The sequence below is a fragment of the Coregonus clupeaformis genome, chromosome 2, assembly GCF_020615455.1.
Source record: "Coregonus clupeaformis isolate EN_2021a chromosome 2, ASM2061545v1, whole genome shotgun sequence".
In the NCBI taxonomy this organism is placed as follows: domain Eukaryota; kingdom Metazoa; phylum Chordata; class Actinopteri; order Salmoniformes; family Salmonidae; genus Coregonus; species Coregonus clupeaformis.
In genome coordinates, this window is record NC_059193.1 from 12305319 (window position 1) to 12327357 (window position 22039).

General features: G+C 48.5%; 1 protein-coding gene across 1 annotated transcript in view; it reads right to left on the reverse strand.

The window, feature by feature from the left end:
- Nucleotides 1–664: 664 nt before the first annotated feature.
- lonrf1 (LON peptidase N-terminal domain and ring finger 1) overlaps nt 665–22039 on the reverse strand; it is a 28778-nt gene continuing 7403 nt past the window's right edge. The window contains exons 2-11 of the mRNA XM_041844301.2: nt 20496–20614; nt 18045–18167; nt 17205–17532; nt 17033–17108; nt 16814–16928; nt 4886–5007; nt 4076–4234; nt 2440–2602; nt 1711–1860; nt 665–1014 (exon numbers count right to left, since the gene is read on the reverse strand). Coding sequence (XP_041700235.1) covers nt 865–1014; nt 1711–1860; nt 2440–2602; nt 4076–4234; nt 4886–5007; nt 16814–16928; nt 17033–17108; nt 17205–17532; nt 18045–18167; nt 20496–20614 — 1505 coding nt within the window. The 3' untranslated portion in view covers nt 665–864. The remainder of the gene's footprint in view (nt 1015–1710; nt 1861–2439; nt 2603–4075; nt 4235–4885; nt 5008–16813; nt 16929–17032; nt 17109–17204; nt 17533–18044; nt 18168–20495; nt 20615–22039) is intronic.

A 22039-nucleotide genomic window follows, 5' to 3' on the forward strand; every position in this document is an offset into this window, starting at 1 on the left:
AATGGGTCTTCCAAATGGACAATGACCCCAAGCATACTTCCAAAGTTGTGGCAAAATGGCTTAAGGACAACAAAGTCAAGGTATTGGAGTGGCCATCACAAAGTCCTGACCTCAATCCTATAGAACATTTGTGGGCAGAACTGAAAAAGCGTGTGCGAGCAAGGAGGCCTACAAACCTGACTCATTTACACCAGCTATGTCAGGAGGAATGGGCCAAAATTCACCCAATTTATTGTGGAAGGCTACCGAAACGTTTGACCCAAGTTAAACAATTTAAAGGCAATGCTACCAAATACTAATTGAGTGTATGTAAACTTCTGACCCACTGGGAATGTGATGAAAGAAATAAAAGCTGAAATAAATCATTCTCTCTACTATTATTCTGACATTTCACATTCTTAAAATAAAGTGGTGATCCTAACTGACCTAAGACAGGGATTTTTTACTAGGAGTAAATGTCAGGAATTGTGAAAAACTGAGTTTAAATGTATTTGGCTAAGGTGTATGTAAACTTCCGACTTCAACTGTATGTAAGTGATAAAACAATCTCTTTCTGCTCTTGTGTGTGTGTGTGTGTGATATTTTAGTGGATGTGTGTGTGTGATATATTAGTGTGTGTGTGTGTGATATATTAGTGTGTGTGTGTGTGTGTGATATATTAGTGTGTGTGTGTGTGATATATTAGTGTGTGTGTGTGTGTGTGTGTGATATATTAGTGTGTGTGTGTGCCTGTACTGTCTGTATTTTGTATGGTTCACATTATCCAGTCTGTAGAGACTCTCCTCTCTGTGTAGGGTACTGGATAGGCATCAGAAACACCAGTATAGCTGTATCCCTCGATCTCCTTCATACTCCTCCTCTTCTCTAGCTCTGGGAGAAGTACTCCAGAACGATGCGCAGGTGTCCCAGGCGGTCCTTGAGGGAGGGCAGAGACAGGACAGTGGTCTGGTAGGCAGGGTCCAGCTGGAGAACTGACAACAACCACCAACACCACGCTGGACCATTGTTGGAGGCCTGAGGGAGAGAGACAGGGAGAGAAAGGAGAGAGAAGGGAGAGAGAGAGAAGGAAGAGGGAGAGACAGGGAGAGAGAGAGAAGGGAGAGAGACAGTGAGAGAGAGAGACAGGGAGACAGGGAGAGAGAGAGACAAGGAGAGAGAAGGGAGAGAGACAGGGAGAGAAAGAGCCCGGGAGAGACAGGGAGAGAGACGGAGAGAGAAGGGAAAGAGACAGGGAGAGAAAGAGACCGGGAGAGACAGGGAGAGAGACGGAGAGAGAGGGGAGAGAGACAGGGAGAGAAAGAGACCGGGAGAGACAGGGAGAGAGACGGAGAGAGAAGGGAGAGAGACAGGGAGAGAGAAGGGAGAGAGAGAGACAGGGAGAGAGAAGGGAGAGAGAGGGAGAGGGAGAGAGAGAGAAGGGAGAGAGAGAGAAGGGAGAGAGAGAGAAGGGAGAGAGAGAGAAGGGGGAGAGAGAGAAGGGAGAGAGAGAGACAGGGAGAGAGACAGGGAGAGAGAAGGAAGAGAGAAGGGAGAGAAGGAAGAGAGAAGGGAGAAGGGAGAGAGAGAAGGGAGAGAGAGAGACAGGGTGAGAAAGGATAGAGAGCGATGGGGAGATATAGATGATATTAGACATTAGATATGTACTGGTCTGGAAGTGGTAGGTGATAGAGCAAGGTCTGTCTGTGTGTGTGTGTGTGTGTGTGTGTGTACCTGTATGTTGTCGTCCTTGTCAGGCATGGTTCCATACTGTCTGCTGATCTGTTCTCTGATGCGTGTGGTGAGGCGTGTGTACCAGTCCTGGGCCTGCTCATACACACTGTCATGGAGGCTCTGCAACAGCTCGAACTCTGACCCCTCAGCCTAAGAACATAGGAGGATATTCTCAATGAAAAATACATACAGTACAATTGATTCTGTTCAAACCTTTAAATATAGAAACAAACTCTCTCTTTAGTCTTTCTTTGATTCCTCTCTCACACACACAGACCTTGCCTATCACCTATCCCTTCCAGACCAGAACTCATCTAGTGTCTAATTCTCTCACTCTCCCTCTCCCTCTCTCTCTCCCTCCCTCTCTCCCTCCCTCTCTCTCCCTCTGCCTCCCCCTCCCTCCCTCTCTCCCTCTCTCTCTCCCGCTCTCTCCCTCTCTCTCCCATGCCCTCCTAAGGTATATCCACTAGAGTGCTGAACATTGCCTTTACAAACTGTTGCTTGGAAACAGGCAAAGTACCAGCGGAACACTCACTGAAGGACTAGCTAATAAAATAGCATTTGTAACCTTCCCAAGGAGTGGTAAATTGAACCAAAAAACTGCATTCACAGGGGACATCCAGGGCCAGGATTAGGTTAGAACAACCTTTGGTAACTTACCATGTGGTCCTCCATGTATTCTATATCAGCGGTGTGGTATCCAGCTCTCTTCAGTGTGTGTGTGTGTACCTTGTGGTCCTCCATGTACTCTATATCAGCGGTTTGGTATCCATCTCTCTGTCCTCTCTTCAGGACCCTGAAGCGACTTCCTCCCACACAGTCCACATAGGAGCGACCATCAGGCAACACCTCTAGGCTATGAATCTCCAGCATACAGCCATAGTCTGCAAATCTGGAGGATACACACACACACCGAGTCAGACACACACCGAGTCAGACACACACCGAGTCAGACACACACCGAGTCAGACACACACCGAGTCAGACACACACCGAGTCAGACACACACCGAGTCAGACACACACCGAGTCAGACACACACCGAGTCAGACACACACCGAGTCAGACACACACCGAGTCAGACACACACCGAGTCAGACACACACCGAGTCAGACACACACACACACACAGTCAGACACACACAGAGTCAGACACACACACACACACAGTCAGACACACACAGAGTCAGACACACACAGAGTCAGACACACACAGAGTCAGACACACACCGAGTCAGACACACACCGAGTCAGACACACACCGAGTCAGACACACACCGAGTCAGACACACACAGAGTCAGACACACACCGAGTCAGACACACACCGAGTCAGACACACACACGAGTCAGACACACACCGAGTCAGACACACACCGAGTCAGACACACACCGAGTCAGACACACACCGAGTCAGACACACACCGAGTCAGACACACACCGAGTCAGACACACACAGAGTCAGACACACACCGAGTCAGACACACACCGAGTCAGACACACACAGAGTCAGACACACACCGAGTCAGACACACACCGAGTCAGACACACACCGAGTCAGACACACACCGAGTCAGACACACACCGAGTCAGACACACACAGAGTCAGACACACACCGAGTCAGACACACACCGAGTCAGACACACACCGAGTCAGACACACACCGAGTCAGACACACACAGAGTCAGACACACACACGAGTCAGACACACACCGAGTCAGACACACACCGAGTCAGACACACACCGAGTCAGACACACACCGAGTCAGACACACACCGAGACAGACACACACCGAGTCAGACACACACACACACCGAGTCAGACACACACCGAGTCAGACACACACAGAGTCAGACACACACCGAGTCAGACACACACCGAGTCAGACACACACACACACACAGTCAGACACACACACAGTCAGACACACACAGAGTCAGACATACACACAGAGTCAGACACACACACACACACAGTCAGACACACACACAGAGTCAGACACACACAGAGTCAGACATACACACAGAGTCAGACACACACACAGACTCAGACACAGAGTTGTTGGAACCATACTGAAAGGGTCATGTGAAAGACAATCAGATGCCCCACCACAGTGTGACTCAGCTCAGTGTGACTCAGCTCAGTGTGACTCAGCTCAGTGTGACTCAGCTCAGTGTGACTCAGCACAGTGTGACTCAGCACAGTGTGACTCAGCTCAGTGTGACTCAGCTCAGTGTGACTCAGCACAGTGTGACTCAGCACAGTAGTTGTAAAAAGGGAAACCGAGTCAGACACACACAGTCAGACACACACACACGGTTCATTTTCATACCAGTATTTTCAGATTGTATACATCCACGACCCACCCTTTTCCATGTTCGTAGCTGCACATGCCAAACTTCTTGGTGCCTGTCTCCATGCATCGTCTCATCATAAGGCGGTAGCGAGGCTCGAAGATGTGGAGAGGACAGGGCACGCCCGGGTACGCCACCGTACACACAAAGATAGGGATGTCCTTAGTTAGACTGAGAGAGAGAGAGAGAGCGAGAGAGAGAGAGAGAGCGAGAGAGAGAGAGAGCGAGAGAGAGAGAGAGAGAGAGAGAGAGAGAGAGAGAGAGAGAGAGAGAGAGAGAGAGAGAGAGAGAGAGAGAGAGAGAGAGAGAGAGAGAGAGAGAGAGAGAGAGAGAGAGAGAGAGAGAGAGAGAGAGAGAGAATCATCATCAGGGTAACAGTGGCGTTAAGGAGGTGTGTTGCTGTTCTCCAGCAGCTGGTGTTGTTGCTGTGTGCGGTGCCTTGCCAATGACCTCACGGTCACAATGTCTACTCTCTACTGTATAAGGAGCCTGATGCCTGTTGCCACAGTTACCATTAGGTTTGCCAACTCGCCCCAAGCTCATTCTGGCGAGCTTGGGGTGAGTTGTCCATCAACATTTTCGTGTTTCAGTCTCTCATTTCATTCAGGCATTAAGAAATAGTTCCAAAGCTCGTTTTACAGGTAAGGGCCAATTTTCGTAGCCTGGTTAAACCAGACTGAACGCTGCACTCACAAATGGGAAACGTATAGAAATCAGTTTGCGTGCTAGGCTACAGTTCTGGGAGATTCTAGAACAAACCGGGAGGGTTCGCAATCGATCCCCGTTTACCCCTAGTTACAGTGCGTCAGCGACAGGACTCACTTGGAGAGTTCGGCCATCTCAGTCTCGTGGACCTGCTTCCTCTCAGCCAGCTGCAGGGGGAAGAGGCGGGACATGATCTCCTGCAGAAGCACTGTGGGGTTGTACTTCCTGTTCTTAAAGTACTACACAGGAAACAGGAAGTGATTCAGCATTATTGGGAAGAAAAGTAACAAATAAGTTTATCCCATTTAAAGTGTTCCCCCTTGGGTTATAAACACGGTAGCAACATAACAACAGTACAAAGCAATCCTTCCATTGTAATTATATACAATGTGTTTCTGATTGAGCCCAGAGACTATGTACATAGACGAAGACCGTAGTTACGTAGGCCCTAGTTACGTAGAACATACAGTGCCTTGCAAAATGATTCAGACCTGTCACGTCTCCTCCTGTTGCTCCCCTCCAGCGCTCTGATTCACCGGTCTACTGAGCCACCGGTCTGAGCGCACCACCTCGGCAACACCGGAATGGAAACCAAACGCACCCTAATCACCTCCAGCGCACCTGCACCTCATCATCTCATCACCACCCCTATTTAGCCCTGGACTGTTCTGGATGATGTTGTGTGTGATTGTTAAGCTTCGTGTCATTTACTCTTTCTTTGTTGTTTCTCTTGCTCATTGTTATGTAAACCCTGACCTTGTTAATTCCTGCGTCTGCGTCCTGCCTCTTCTTATACTCAGTACGCGTCACAGAATCACACACCAAACGAAAATGGAGCAGGAGTTTCCCAGTGCCTCAACCAGCACCAGCAGCAGCTTGCCCAGTTGAACGCCGCCATGCAGGAAGTGCTCCAAACTCTGCATAATCTGCCCAGCGCTCCGGTTCCACCTCAGGGTGCGGCGAGTGCCCCCAATCCACCTGTTCCTGTGCTATCACCCACTCCTGCGGGAACCCTCGCCCTACCGGAGCGCTATGACGGTAAAACTACTAAATGTAGCGGCTTCCTGCTACAGGTTTCCCTTTATCTGGCGCGTCAGCCTGGGGCATATCTATCTGACCAAGCCAGGATAGCGCTGGTGATTTCACTTCTTAAAGGAAAGGCGCTGGATTGGGCCACGGCAGTCTGGGAAGGAGAGGAGGCAGTGGCACTTCCCTACCCCACCTTCCTCGCTAGGTTCAGGGCGGTGTTTGATCATCCCACGGAGGGAAAGGACAAGGGTGAGCGTCTCCTCCATCTACAACAGAGAGAGGGGCCTGCGTCCGAGTACGCTCTGAGCTTCCGCACGGTGGCGGCGTCTTCCGGCTGGAATGAGCGTGCTCTGCGCACGGCCTTCAGACGGGAGGACATCAAGACGGAACTCGCATGTCGGGACGACGAGATGGACCTTGATACCCTCATCACCAAGTCCATCCGTCTTGACGACATGTTGAGAGAGAGACGGCGTTCCCAACACCTCCCGGAGCCTCGACACTCACCCCATCTGAGCTATGGAAGCCGCCCTGCTTCCGAGTCCTCACCCATGGAGGTGGGCAGTACCCCCTACACCACCAGGCACCACAGATCTCCTGGCGTCTCCCTATCTAGGCGGTATGACTCCCGTCGCCGCTCCGTGAGTGTTACGTCAGCTCCTATCAAAAAACCATTGTTTTTAGTTCCCATAACGGTGACTGGTTATTCCTTCTCTTCCATTTCTACCGCAATGATAGATTCCGGATCAGCGGGGAACCTTATTGATAGGGAGTTGGTCTCTGAATGGTGGTTGCCACCGTGCCACTGCCATCTCCGCTACACGTCACCTCACTGGACAATAAACCCCTTGGATCAGGCACCATTACGCACGTCACTCTTCCCATCACCATCACCATTCCCACACTACCGGTGCACCACGAGGAGCTGTCATTCCACATCGTCACGTCACCCCTTCACCGGATCGTCTTGGGATTTCCCTGGCTCAGACTACACAACCCAACCATCAATTGGAGCACCAAGAGGATCACAGCCTGGTCCACCTCATGCCGGAAGACCTGCCTGCCGGTGGTTTGTGTTCCACGTTAGTGGAGAGTCCGGAGTCCGCCCTCCAGCCCAACATTCCACGTGAGTAGGCAGATCTCTCCGATGTCTTCGCTGCCTCCAAGGCTACGTGTCTCCCTCCTCACAGGCCCTGGGACTGCACCATTGACCTGCTGGAGGGACAACACCGCCCGACGAGTCGCATTTACCCCCTTTCCATGGCGGAGACTGAGGCCATGGAGAAGTACAGTGGGGAAAAAAAGTATTTAGTCAGCCACCAATTGTGCAAGTTCTCCCACTTAAAAAGATGAGAGAGGCCTGTAATTTTCATCATAGGTACACGTCAACTATGACAGACAAAATGAGAATTTTTTTTCCAGAAAATCACATTGTAGGAATTTTAATGAATTTATTTGCAAATTATGGTGGAAAATAAGTATTTGGTCAATAACAAAACTTTATCAATACTTTGTTATATACCCTTTGTTGGCAATGACACAGGTCAAACGTTTTCTGTAAGTCTTCACAAGGTTTTCACACACTGCTGCTGGTATTTTGGCCCATTCCTCCATGCAGATCTCCTCTAGAGCAGTGATGTTTTGGGGCTGTCGCTGGGCAACACAGACTTTCAACTCCCTCCAAAGATTTTCTATGGGGTTGAGATCTGGAGACTGGCTAGGCCACTCCAGGACCTTGAAATGCTTCTTATGAAGCCACTCCTTCGTTGCCCGGGCGGTGTGTTTGGGATCATTGTCATGCTGAAAGACCCAGCCACGTTTCATCTTCAATGCACTTGCTGATGGAAGGAGGTTTTTATTCAAAACCTCACGATACATGGCCCCATTCATTCTTTCCTTTACACGGATCAGTCATCCTGGTCCCTTTGCAGAAAAACAGCTCCAAAGCATGATGTTTCCACCCCCATGCTTCACAGTAGGTATGGTGTTCTTTGGATGCAACTCAGCATTCTTTGTCCTCCAAACACGACAAGTTGAGTTTTTACCAAAAAGTTCTATTTTGGTTTCATCTGACCATATGACATTCTCCCAATCCTCTTCTGGATCATCCAAATGCACTCTAGCAAACTTCAGATGGGCCTGGACATGTACTGGCTTAAGCAGGGGGACACGTCTGGCACTGCAGGATTTGAGTCCCTGGCGGCGTAGTGTGTTACTGATGGTAGGCTTTGTTACTTTGGTCCCAGCTCTCTGCAGGTCATTCACTAGGTCCCCCCCGTGTGGTTCTGGGATTTTTGCTCACCGTTCTTGTGATAATTTTGACCCCACGGGGTGAGATCTTGCGTGGAGCCCCAGATCGAGGGAGATTATCAGTGGTCTTGTATGTCTTCCATTTCCTAATATTTGCTCCCACAGTTGATTTCTTCAAACCAAGCTGCTTACCTATTGCAGATTCAGCCTGGTGCAGGTCTACAATTTTGTTTCTTGTGTCCTTTGACAGCTCTTTGGTCTTGGCCATAGTGGAGTTTGGAGTGTGACTGTTTGAGGTTGTGGACAGGTGTCTTTTATACTGATAACAAGTTCAAACAGGTGCCATTAATACAAGTAACGAGTGGAGGACAGAGGAGCCTCTTAAAGAAGAAGTTACAGGTCTGTGAGAGCCATAAATCTTGCTTGTTTGTAGGTGACCAAATACTTATTTTCCACCATAATTTGCAAATAAATTCATTAAAAATCCTACAATGTGATTCTCTGGATTTTTCTTCTTCTCAATTTGTCTGTCATAGTTGACGTGTACCTATGATGAAAATTACAGGCCTCTCTCATCTTTTTAAGTGGGAGAACTTGCACAATTGGTGGCTGACTAAATACTTTTTTTTCCCCACTGTATGTGGCAGAGACCCTGAAACAGGGGTTCATCAGACGCTCTACCTCTCCTGCCTCCGCCAGCTTCTTCTTCGTGGCCAAAAAAGACGGAGGACTGAGACCCTGCATTGACTACAGGGGCCTGAACGCAGTCACCACCAAGTACCGGTACCCCATCCCTCTGGTTCCGTCAGCCATCGAGCAGCTACGAGCGGGCCGGTACTTTACCAAATTGGACCTGAGGAGTGCCTACAACCTGATCCGAATCCGGGAAGGAGACGAGTGGAAGACGGCATTCAGCACTACCTCAGGCCACTATGAATACTGCGTCATGCCCTTACGGCCTCGCCAACGCACCTTCTGTGTTCCAGTCCTTCGTCAATGACTTGTTCGGGACATGCTGAGTAGACAGGTGGTGGTGTACATCGACGATATCCTGATCTACTCGGCTACGTTCGAGGAGCACGTCAGGGATGTCCGAGCTGTCCTACTCCGCCTCCGGGAACACAGCCTGTTGGTGAAGGGGGAGAAATGCGAATTCCACCAACAGGCCATCTCCTTCCTGGGATACCGGATCAGTCCTATGGGGGTGTTCATGGAAGGAGTGAAGACAGACGGCGTCAGGTCATGGCCAGTTCCCACCACCATCAATGGCCTACAGAGCTTCCTGGGCTTCGCTAATTTCTACCGGCGTTTCATCAGGTCATTCAGCTACATAGCCGCCCCGCTCAACTCTCTCCTTAAGGGTGGGCCTCAGAAGCTGGCCTGGAATCCTGAGGCTGATGCTGCCTTCAAGAGGCTGAAGGAGAGGTTCACCACAGCGCCCATCCTAAAACACCCAGATCCATCTCGTCCTTTCATCCTGGAGGTGGATGCATCGGAGGAGGGCGTGGGTGCGGTCTTCTCCCAGCTTACCCCCACAGAGAGGAACTATGGAGTTGGAGACAGGGAGCTGTTGGCGGTGGTCCTTGCTCTGGAGGAATGGAGACACTGGCTGGAGGGCGCAGTCCATCCATTCCGGATTCTTACTGACCACTGGAATTTGGAGCACATACGGGCAGCGAAACGGATGAACTCTCGTCAAGCCAGGCGGGCCCAATTTCTCACTCGCTTCCAATTCATTCTGTCCTACCGCCCAGGATCCCAGAATGTGAAGGCCGACGCACTCTCCAGGATGCACCATACCGGAGAAAGGAAGGATCTGGGGGGTCCTATCATGCCCTCGTCTCTCATTGTTGCTCCTGTCGTTAGGGATGTGGACGAAGACATCCGCCTTGCGGCTCAGGAGGACCCAGCGCCTGCCAAAGCCCCTCCAGGGTGCGTGTATGTACCCACCAGTGTCCGTGACCGCCTGCTGTTCTGGGCGCACACCACCCTTACGGCAGGGCACTTTGGTATTACGCGCACCCTGCATTCTCTAGCCCAAAAATACTGGTGGTCCACCTTGGCTTCTGATGTCTCCCGCTATGTCAACTCCTGTTCCGTATGTGCCCAAATGAAGACACCTCGGAACGCCCCAGCAGGCAAACTAGTTCCTCTCCCAGTGCCTCAGCAACCTTGGTCACACCTGTCCATAGACTTTGTCACCGACCTTCCACGTTCTGACAGCTTCACCACAGTCATGGTGGTCGTAGATCGGTTCTCCAAATCATGCTGTTTTTTGCCACTAACTGGTCTTCCTTCTGCTCTCCAGGTCGCTGAGGTCCTGTTCCAACAGGTCTTCTGGCATTATGGACTTCCGGAGGACATTGTCTCGGACCGTGGCCCCCAATTCACCTACCGAGTGTGGAAGGCTTTCCTGGAGTAGATCGGGGCCAGCCTCACTTCCGGGTATAGGCCTCAGTCGAATGGGCAGGTGGAGCGCATGAACCAGGAGCTGGGGAGGTTTCTTCGTTGCCACTTCCAGGACCGGCAGGGTGAGTGGGCGAGGTTTCTTCCCTGGGCAGAATATGCCCAGAACTCCCTCGTTCACTCCTCCACGGGGCTCACTCCCTTCCAGTGCGTCCTGGGGTACCAGCCGGCCCTGGCCCCTTGGACACCCAGCCAGACCGATGCGCCCGCTGTCGACGAGTGGTTCCACAGGGCCGGACAGGTCTGGGACGCCACCCATGTCCATCTCCAGAGGGCCATTCATCGGCAGAAGGACCAAGCCGACCGCCACCGCAGTGAGGCCCCTGTATTCCAGCCTGGGGATCGTGTCTGGCTCCCTCTCCGCCTGCCCTGCAAGAAACTGAGCCCCCGGTTTGTGGGGCCGTTTAAGGTCCTCCGGCAGATAAATGAGGTATCATACCGGCTGCTCCTTCTCCCTCACTACTGTGTCTCACCCACTTTTCATGTGTCTCTCCTCAGGCCGGTGGTTCCTGGTCCTCTGGTGGATGCCGTCCCCCGGGTACGACTCCTCCGCCCCTGGACATTGATGGGAGTCCGGCGTATGCGGTCAGGGACCTGCTGGACTCCAGGTTCCGTGGGGGACGGCTCCATTACCTGAAGGACTGGGAGGGGTATGGTGCTGAGGAGAGGAGCTGGGTTCCGGCTGAGGATGCTCTGGACCCCAACCTAATTTGGGACTTCCACTGTCGCCGCCCTGACCGGCCCGCTCCTCGGGGTCGTCCTCCTGACCAGTGTCCGGGGGTGGGTACTGTCACGTCTCCTCCCATTGCTCCCCTCCGGAGCTCTGATTCGCCGGTCTACTGAGCCACTGGTCTGAGCACACCACCTTGGCAACACCGGAATGGAAACCCAACGCACCCTAATCACCTCCAGCGCACCTGCACCTCATCATCTCATCACCACCCCTATTTAGCCCTGGACTGTTCTGGATGATGATGTGTGTGATTGTTAAGCTTTGTGTCGTTTACTCTTTCTTTGTAATTTTCTCTTGCACATTGTTAAGTAAACCTTGACCTTGTTAATTCCTGTGTCTGCGTCCTGCCTCTTCGTATACTCAGTATGCGTCACAAGACCCCTTGGATTTCTTCACATTTTATTGTGTTTCAAAGTGGGATTAAAATCGATTTCAGTGTAATTTTTTGTCAACAATTTACATAAAATACTCCAATGTCGAAGTGGAAGAACAAGAAGAACAACGATTCATAGAAATTAAATAACTAAAATATATTTGTTGCATAAAATTATAGACTGATCATGTCTTTGTCAGTGGGCAAACGTACAAAATCAGCAGGGGATCAAATACTTTTTTCCCTCACTGTATTAACTTGACCATGCTTAAAGAGATATTCAATGTCTGATTTGTTCATGTTACCCATCTACCAATCACTGCCCTTCTTTATGAGGCTTTCGAAAAGCTCCCTGGTCATTGTAGTTGAATCTGTGTGAGGGACCTTACAGAAGTAATTTAGGCTTGCCTAAACAAAGGGCCTGAATACATACAGTATGCAACGACTATATTTTACTTATGAATTTTTTTTTTATCTTAAAAAATATATATATACACTGCTCAAAAAAATAAAGGGAACACTTAAACAACACAATGTAACTCCAAGTCAATCACACTTCTGTGAAATCAAACTGTCCACTTAGGAAGCAACACTGATTGACAATAAATGTCACATGCTGTTGTGCAAATGGAATAGACAACAGGTGGAAATTATAGGCAATTAGCAAGACACCCCCAATAAAGAACTGGTTCTGCAGGTGGTGACCACAGACCACTTCTCAGTTCCTATGCTTCCTGGCTGATGTTTTGGTCACTTTTGAATGCTGGCGGTGCTTTCACTCTAGTGGTAGCATGAGACGGAGTCTACAACCCACACAAGTGGCTCAGGTAGTGCAGCTCATCCAGGATGGCACATCAATGCGAGCTGTGGCAAGAAGGTTTGCTGTGTCTGTCAGCGTAGTGTCCAGAGCATGGAGGCGCTACCAGGAGACAGGCCAGTACATCAGGAGACGTGGAGGAGGCCGTAGGAGGGCAACAACCCAGCAGCAGGACCGCTACCCCCACCTTTGTGCAAGGAGGAGCAGGAGGAGCACTGGCAGAGCCCTGCAAAATGACCTCCTGCAGGCCACAAATGTGCATGTGTCTGCTCAAACGGTCAGAAACAGACTCCATGAGGGTGGTATGAGGGCCCGATGTCCACAGGTGGGGGATGTGCTTACAGCCCAACACCGTGCAGGACGTTTGGCATTTGCCAGAGAACACCAAGATTGGCAAATTCGCCACAGGCGCCCTGTGCTCTTCATAGATGAAAGCAGGTTCACACTGAGCACATGTGACAGACGTGACAGAGTCTGGAGACGCCGTGGAGAACGTTCTGCTGCCTGCAACATCCTCCAGCATGACCGGTTTGGCGGTGGGTCAGTCATGGTGTGGGGTGGCATTTCTTTGGGGGGCCACACAGCCCTCCATGTGCTCGCCAGAGGTAGCCTGACTGCCATTAGGTACTGAGATGAGATCCTCAGACCCCTTGTGAGACCATATGCTGGTGCGGTTGGCCCTGGGTTCCTCCTAATGCAAGACAATGCTAGACCTCATGTGGCTGGAGTGTGTCAGCAGTTCCTGCAAGAGGAAGGCATTGATGCTATGGACTGGCCCGCCCGTTCCCCAGACCTGAATCCAATTGAGCACATCTGGGACATCATGTCTCGCTCCATCCACCAACGCCACGTTGCACCACAGACTGTCCAGGAGTTGGCGGATGCTTTAGTCCTGGTCTGGGAGGAGATCCCTCAGGAGACCATCCGCCACCTCATCAGGAGCTTGCCCAGGCGTTGTAGGGAGGTCATACAGGCACGTGGAGGCCACACACACTACTGAGCCTCATTTTGACTTGTTTTAAGGACATTACATCAAAGTTGGATCAGCCTGTAGTGTGGTTTTCCACTTTAATTTTGAGGGTGACTCCAAATCCAGACCTCCATAGGTTGATAAATTTGATTTCCATTGATAATTTTTGTGTGATTTTGTTGTCAGCACATTCAACTATGTAAAGAAAAAAGTATTTAATAAGATTATTTCATTCATTCAGATCTAGGACGTGTTTTTTAAGTGTTCCCTTTATTTTTTTGAGCAGTGTATATATTCCATATTACATAGTATTTGGTGTAGATTGTTGACAAAAAATGTCAGTTAAATCAATTTTAATCCCACTTTGTAACACAATAAAATATGAATACTGAATATTTTTGCAAGGCACTGTAGTTACGTAGACCCTAGTTACGTAGACTACAGTTATGTAGACCCTAGTTGCGTAGACCCTAGTTACGTAGACCCTAGTTACGTAGACCCTAGTTGCGTAGACCCTAGTTACGTAGACCCTAGTTGCGTAGACTACAGTTACGTAGATCCTAGTTGCGTAGACCCTAGTTACGTAGACCCTAGTTGCGTAGACCCTAGTTGCGTAGACCCTAGTTACGTAGACCCTAGTTGCGTAGACCCTAGTTACCTAGACCCTAGTTGCGTAGACCCTAGTTACGTAGACCCTAGTTGCGTAGACTACAGTTACGTAGACCCTAGTTGCGTAGACCCTAGTTGCGTAGACCCTAGTTACGTAGACCCTAGTTGCGTAGACCCTAGTTACGTAGACCCTAGTTGCGTAGACCGTAGTTACGTAGACCCTAGTTGCGTAGACCCTAGTTACGTAGACCCTAGTTGCGTAGACCCTAGTTACGTAGACCCTAGTTGCGTAGACTACAGTTACGTAGACCCTAGTTACGTAGACCCTAGTTGCGTAGACCCTAGTTACGTAGACCCTAGTTGCGTAGACTACAGTTACGTAGACCCTAGTTGCGTAGACCCTAGTTACGTAGACCCTAGTTGCGTAGACCCTAGTTGCGTAGACCCTAGTTATGTAGACCCTAGTTGCGTAGACCCTAGTTACGTAGACCCTAGTTGCGTAGACCCTAGTTACGTAGACCCTAGTTGCGTAGACTACAGTTACGTAGACCCTAGTTGCGTAGACCCTAGTTGCGTAGACCCTAGTTACGTAGACCCTAGTTGCGTAGACCCTAGTTACGTAGACCCTAGTTGCGTAGACCGTAGTTACGTAGACCCTAGTTGCGTAGACCCTAGTTACGTAGACCCTAGTTACGTAGACTACAGTTATGTAGACCCTAGTTGCGTAGACCCTAGTTACGTAGACCCTAGTTACGTAGACCCTAGTTGCGTAGACCCTAGTTACGTAGACCCTAGTTGCGTAGACTACAGTTACGTAGACCCTAGTTGCGTAGACCCTAGTTACGTAGACCCTAGTTGCGTAGACCCTAGTTGCGTAGACCCTAGTTACGTAGACCCTAGTTGCGTAGACCCTAGTTACGTAGACCCTAGTTGCGTAGACCCTAGTTACGTAGACCCTAGTTGCGTAGACTACAGTTACGTAGACCCTAGTTGCGTAGACCCTAGTTGCGTAGACCCTAGTTACGTAGACCCTAGTTGCGTAGACCCTAGTTACGTAGACCCTAGTTGCGTAGACCGTAGTTACGTAGACCCTAGTTGCGTAGACCCTAGTTACGTAGACCCCAGTTGCGTAGACCCTAGTTACGTAGACCCTAGTTGCGTAGACTACAGTTACGTAGACCCTAGTTACGTAGACCCTAGTTGCGTAGACCCTAGTTACGTAGACCCTAGTTGCGTAGACTACAGTTACGTAGACCCTAGTTGCGTCGACCCTAGTTACGTAGACCCTAGTTGCGTAGACCCTAGTTGCGTAGACCCTAGTTATGTAGACCCTAGTTGCGTAGACCCTAGTTACGTAGACCCTAGTTGCGTAGACCCTAGTTACGTAGACCCTAGTTGCGTAGACTACAGTTACGTAGACCCTAGTTGCGTAGACCCTAGTTGCGTAGACCCTAGTTACGTAGACCCTAGTTGCGTAGACCCTAGTTACGTAGACCCCTAGTTGCGTAGACCATAGTTACGTAGACCCCTAGTTGCGTAGACCCCTAGTTACGTAGACCCAGTTGCGTAGACCCTAGTTACGTAGACCCTAGTTGCGTAGACTACAGTTACGTAGACCCCTAGTTACGTAGACCCTAGTTGCGTAGACCCCTAGTTACGTAGACCCTAGTTGCGTAGACTACAGTTACGTAGACCCTAGTTGCGTAGACCCTAGTTACGTAGACCCTAGTTGCGTAGACCCTAGTTACGTAGACCCTAGTTACGTAGACCCTAGTTGCGTAGACCCTAGTTACGTAGACCCTAGTTGCGTAGACTACAGTTACGTAGACCCTAGTTACGTAGACCCTAGTTGCGTAGACCCTAGTTACGTAGACCCTAGTTGCGTAGACCGTAGTTACGTAGACCCTAGTTGCGTAGACCCTAGTTACGTAGACCCTAGTTGCGTAGACCCTAGTTACGTAGACCCTAGTTGCGTAGACTACAGTTACGTAGACCCTAGTTACGTAGACCCTAGTTGCGTAGACCCTAGTTACGTAGACCCTAGTTGCGTAGACTACAGTTACGTAGACCCTAGTTACGTAGACCCTAGTTGCGTAGACCCTAGTTACGTAGACCCTAGTTGCGTAGACTACAGTTACGTAGACTCTAGTTGCGTAGACCCTAGTTGCGTAGACCCTAGTTACGTAGACCCTAGTTACGTAGACCCTAGTTGCGTAGACCCTAGTTACGTAGACTACAGTTACGTAGACCCTAGTTACGTAGACCCTAGTTACGTAGACCCTAGTTGCGTAGACCCTAGTTACGTAGACCCTAGTTGCGTAGACCCTAGTTACGTAGACCCTAGTTACGTAGACCCTAGTTGCGTAGACTACAGTTACGTAGACCCTAGTTACGTAGACCCTAGTTGCGTAGACCCTAGTTACGTAGACCCTAGTTGCGTAGACTACAGTTACGTAGACCCTAGTTGCGTAGACCCTAGTTACGTAGACCCTAGTTGCGTAGACCCTAGTTATGTAGACCACAGTTACGTAGACCACAGTTACGTAGACCCTAGTTGCGTAGACCCTAGTTACGTAGACTACAGTTACGTAGACCCTAGTTACGTAGACCCTAGTTACGTAGACCCTAGTTGCGTAGACCCTAGTTACGTAGACCCTAGTTGCGTATACCCTAGTTACGTAGACCCTAGTTACGTAGACCCTAGTTGCGTAGACCCTAGTTACGTAGACCCTAGTTACGTAGACCCTAGTTACGTAGACCACAGTTACGTAGACCACAGTTACGTAGGCCCTAGTTACCTCCTGTAGTGGCTGTTTGCAGAGGGGGCAGCGGAGGTTGTGGTCCAGGCTTCTCTCGAGGCAGGTCCTACAGAAGGTGTGTCCACAGGGAGTGGTCACTGGCTCATAGAACAACCTGTAGAGGTACAGCACTAAGATCAGAGTACAGCACAAAGTTTCTCTACAATAACACAGTACCACAAGACTCCATAGGATGTACCACCTACACAAACTACTAACCTGATACAGAGGGGACATTCAAAGTCAGACACAGTGAGGACACTCAGAGAGTATTTTCTGTCCAGACTGCAGCCTCCTGAGGGAGACAACATAGAACCAATATCAACCATCAACATGTGTCTATTCTCTTTTCCAGTGTGTGTGTATGTGTGTGTGTGTGTGCTCTATGTACCCCTGCTGTGCCGCTCCTCCTTCCTCATCATCATCTCCTCATCATCCTCGGCTGAAGGGAGGAAGGACACGGCCTGACAGAGACTGAGACAGCACTCTGTACTGGTACCATGTTTCACCTTTGACCCGGTCTCCGAGTCTCCTCTCCTGTCCCCGTCTGCCCCCTCCTCCTGAGGGAATCGGAGGCTTTCGGCGTGTGTGTGGCTTTGTGTGGGTCCTGCGGGGAAGAGGCTTGTGATGGGGGGGCAGGGGTCTCGGAGGTACTCCGAGACCACCTGGAGGATCTGGGGCACCTCCTCTGGCACTGACATGCCCTCCTCCTCCAGGATCTGACCAGGGGAAACAGACACACAGATCAATCAATATATCCATCCATTATAATGGACCTATACGTTTTCAAATAACTGCCCTTTTTCTGGCCCGCAAATCGCTTTTGACAAACAAATCGGTCTGGAAGAAAATGTGCTGCCCTCCGCTGAATTTTGAAATCCCAAAGTGGCCCTGGAGCTGAATGATTGCCCACCCCTGCTGTTCACAGTACGTGTTTAGATTGTCTAACACTGTTCCAAGGCATTCCATTCCTTAAAGCATTCCTAGAACCTGACCCCATACAGTCATTCAGCCAGGCAGTCACTGACACACTCAGCTAGTGAGACTGAATGAGACAGTGAAGAACAGTCATGCAGACAGTCAGTGAGTGACTGGACCAGTGATTTGGTAAACAGTCAGTAAATGAGCCAGTCGGTAGTAAACAGTCAGTAAATGAGCCAGTCAGTAGTAAATAGTCAGTAAATGATCCAGTCAGTAAATGAGCCAGTCAGTGTTGGCTATAGCTACTGACCTTTTTAATCTGGCTCTTGGCAGGAGTGAAGTCGGCCTGTAGTTTGAGACAGCGGTGGAACTGGATCAGGGCTTCAGACTGACGGCCCATCTCCAGTAACACTTTACCTTTACGAAAGAAACCCTGGAGAGAACAGACAAGAGAGAGAGAATAATGGATGAGAGAGAGGTAGAGAGAGAGGAATGGAAGAGAGGGGTAGAGAGAGATAGAGAGAGAGAGGAATGGAAGAAAGAGGTAGAGAGAGAGAGAGGAATGGAAGAGAGAGGTAGAGAGAGATAGAGGTAGAGAGAGGAATGGAAGAGAGAGGTAGAGAGAGATAGAGAGAGAGAGGAATGGAAGAGAGAGGTAGAGAGAGATAGAGAGAGAGAGGAATGGAAGAGAGAGGTAGAGAGATAGGAATGGAAGAGAGAGGTAGAGAGAGATAGAGAGAGAGAGGAATGGAAGAGAAAGGTAGAGAGAGAGAGAGGAATGGAAGAGAGAGGTAGAGAGCGATAGAGAGAGAGAGGAATGGAAGAGAGAGAGACAAATGGATTAGAGAAAGAAAGAAGAGCGCAACAGCCAAATCTACATTCACCTACATCAGGAAATTAGGACCTGAATATCTGAATATAGGTCAGTGTTTTTCCTCCTGGTACTTGAGTGCCACAGTCCAGACTGTGCAGGCTTTTGTCGCTGTCCGCGGTTCTAAAACATCAGTGCGCTGTTGAATTGGCGCCTTTTCCTAAACCATGCTGCTATGTGCATAATAGCAAAGTTAACCAGCATATTGGTGTCGAGAACAATGTGGCGGAGGCAGCAACGGAGTTAGGAGACGAGAAAACAGCACTTGTTTTAATTGTCTAAGAAAAGTGAGGAGAGAGGAAACGCCAACTTAATTAGGTCTATAATCAATAGCCTAACTGTTAAATGTGCCTGGCTTTATAAATCATCCATAGATACAGTACCAGTCAAAAGTTTGGACACACCTACTCATTCAACGGTTTTTCTTTATTTTTACTATTTTCTACATTGTAGAATAATAGTGAAGACATCAAAACTATGAAATAACACACATGGAATCATGTAGTATCCAAAAAAGTGTTAAACAGATTCTTCAAAGTAGCCACCCTTTGCCTTGAAGACAGCTTTGCACACTCTTGGCATTCTCTCAACCAACAGACTCTCTGGTACGCTTATCATTTATTTAAGGTTGTTCACATTGTTCCAAACAGTCAGAAACATTATATTGTAATCTAACAGCACCTGTTTGGCACCCATAATATGCACGCAGCGCTTGCTCCTTACCTTCTTTTTCTTGATCTCCAGTATTTTCCACAACTAGTCACATTTATTCCACACAACAGACTCCCCCTTTACCTCCTGAGCAACCAGTATACATTAACCCGTTTCGTGTTTATTTGTCACGTCCTCTGCATCAATTTCGGAGTTTGTTATAACCAATTTATTGATGTGATTATGATATACTATAGGTCAGGCCCTATTGCTCACGTTCATGCAATGCATACATGTGTCACGTAAAGAAAGCAAGGGTTGAGAAAATAGGGAATGCTTTTCCTAAACAAATGAGGGATTTCGGTAACAGAGCTTTTCAGTCAGAGATGGCTGTAATTATGTTGCAGCTTCAGCAACAGGGACAGCGCAATAAACTGTTGAAGTTCCGTAGTGGTCGCTGCAGCATGGAGGAGAGAGAGACAATGGGTGCTAGTCACACAGTCACTCGCTGTAATTTTGTTTTCACACAGTAATTCTGAGCACAATCAAATCAATTGTGGTCTCCCTCTACTCATTTGTATTTAATCAAACAGTGCGCTTAGAGAAGCTCAGTGCATATAGTTGATTTGATTAAAACACATAGGATGTGTCTATATATGGAAAAATACAAGTTTAAAAATTGATACGAACAGACTGTTCTCGGTCGACCAAGATTTTTTTTTATCGGGGACAGCCCTAAGTTGATTAGCTGACTTAGGTGAGTTAGTGCAGGGCTTGAACATAAACTTTAAGACAAAGCAGACCTCCAGCACCAGAAGTGAATAACAATGACCTATATTTGGGCTTGTTTCTGCACATAGATGTTATGGTAAAAATGAATAATCCTACACAACAGCCTTACTAACATAACATGACATAACAACAGTGTGTAGCTGTTATGGCTCTCACCCACCCACTAGTGTCCAATGATTCAGTTACGTTATGACATAAGTATTCATTTGCATAATGTACCCCAAATGACATAACATTTGTACAGACACACTAATTAGTGCAGTATTTTTGACCAGGGCACATAGGGGTCTCGTTAAAAGTAGTGCACTATAAAGGGATCAGTAGAGGGGAATAAACAGTGATTTTGTTATAAGAAAACAGAGGCACAGTTTCCAGCTGCAGCCCTCTCTCTCTCTCTCTCTCTCTCTCTCTCTCTCTCTCTCTCTCTCGTTGAGGCGTGTTTCTTACCTCTGTCCAGTTGGGGCGAACGGAGCAGAGGTCTTCAAAGTCCCTCAGGGCATCAGAGAACAGTCTCAGTCCCATATTGGCTTCCGCTCTCCACACCTTCAGACTTACATCACCAGGAGCTGAGAGGAGGAGGGGTATAATTAACAGTGATCACTATCAGTGATAGTAGTATGATAGCTTCCCAGTATGAATTGGGTTAGTTCGATTTGCCCTTGCACCTGCAGTGCATTGGGAATATTAGACAATCTCCCAAAAACCTGAAGTTACAATATGAGCTACAAGTTGCACAATCATCTGATCTCACACCCTCACCTTCCCTCCTCCCACAAGCTCAGGGATCTCCAGGTGTAGCATTCTACCTGCTAGCTTTACAGCAAAGCCTGCAGAGTATGAATAGAATGGGATTATGTGTATTAAAACAATGGCTCAGCAGGGTTGCAGTAAAACCACAACTTTTATGCATAGTCCTGTGTGGTGCATAGAAAGTGTTATTTATGCAAAGTGTTTGGTGCACTGACACCCTCAGTATGACAACACAGTCAGAAAAGCAGTTAGCAAACTACTGGTGGGTAGAGGAGAAAGATTCAGTCAGAATCATCACAGACTTTCTCTTACAGGAAGTTGTTTCATTCTCTATATAATGACAGAACATTAGTATGAGGTTAGGCATTCATTAGGAAAGATAACTCCTACACACATACACACAATTACATCTGCAAATTTTTCGTATGTTGTTAGACATCAACTCAAATCTAATCTCAGTACCCATAAACAAATCAGTTACTGGGTAAGGCTGTCATGAGAGTCACAACTCACACAGAGAGAAAAGCAGTTACTGGGTAAGGCTGTCATGAGAGTCACGACTCAGACAGAGAGAAAATAAGTTACTGGGTAAGGCTGTCATGAGAGTCACGACTCAAAACAGAGAGAAAATCAGTTACTGGGTAAGGCTGTCATGAGAGTTACGACTCAAAACAGAGAGAAAATCAGTTACTGGGTAAGGCTGTCATGAGGAGAAAGAGAAAGAGAAAGAGAGAGAGAACTATTAAAGACTACCAGAACCCACTGGATTCTCCAATTACATTGAATGAACTACAGGACAAAATACAAACCCTCCAACCCCAAAAGGCCTGTGGTGTTGACAGTATCCTCAATGAAATGATAAAATATACAGACCACAAATACCAATTGGCTATACTTAAACTCTTTAACATCATCCTCAGCTCTGGCATCTTACCCAATATTTGGAACCAAGGACTGATCATCCCAATCCACAAAAGTGGAGGCAAAATGGACCCCAATAACTACCGTGAGATATGCCTCAACAGCAGACTCGTACATTTCCTAAGTTAAAACAATGTACTGAGCAAATGTCAAATTGGCTTTTTACCAAATTACCGTACGACAGACCACGTATTCACCCTGCACACCCTAATTGACAAACAAACAAATCAAAACAAAGGCAAAGAATTTAACCATACAAATAGATGGAAAGCAGTGTTGGGGGGGAAAACAGTTAAAATTGGCAAAAAACACAGGGCCGT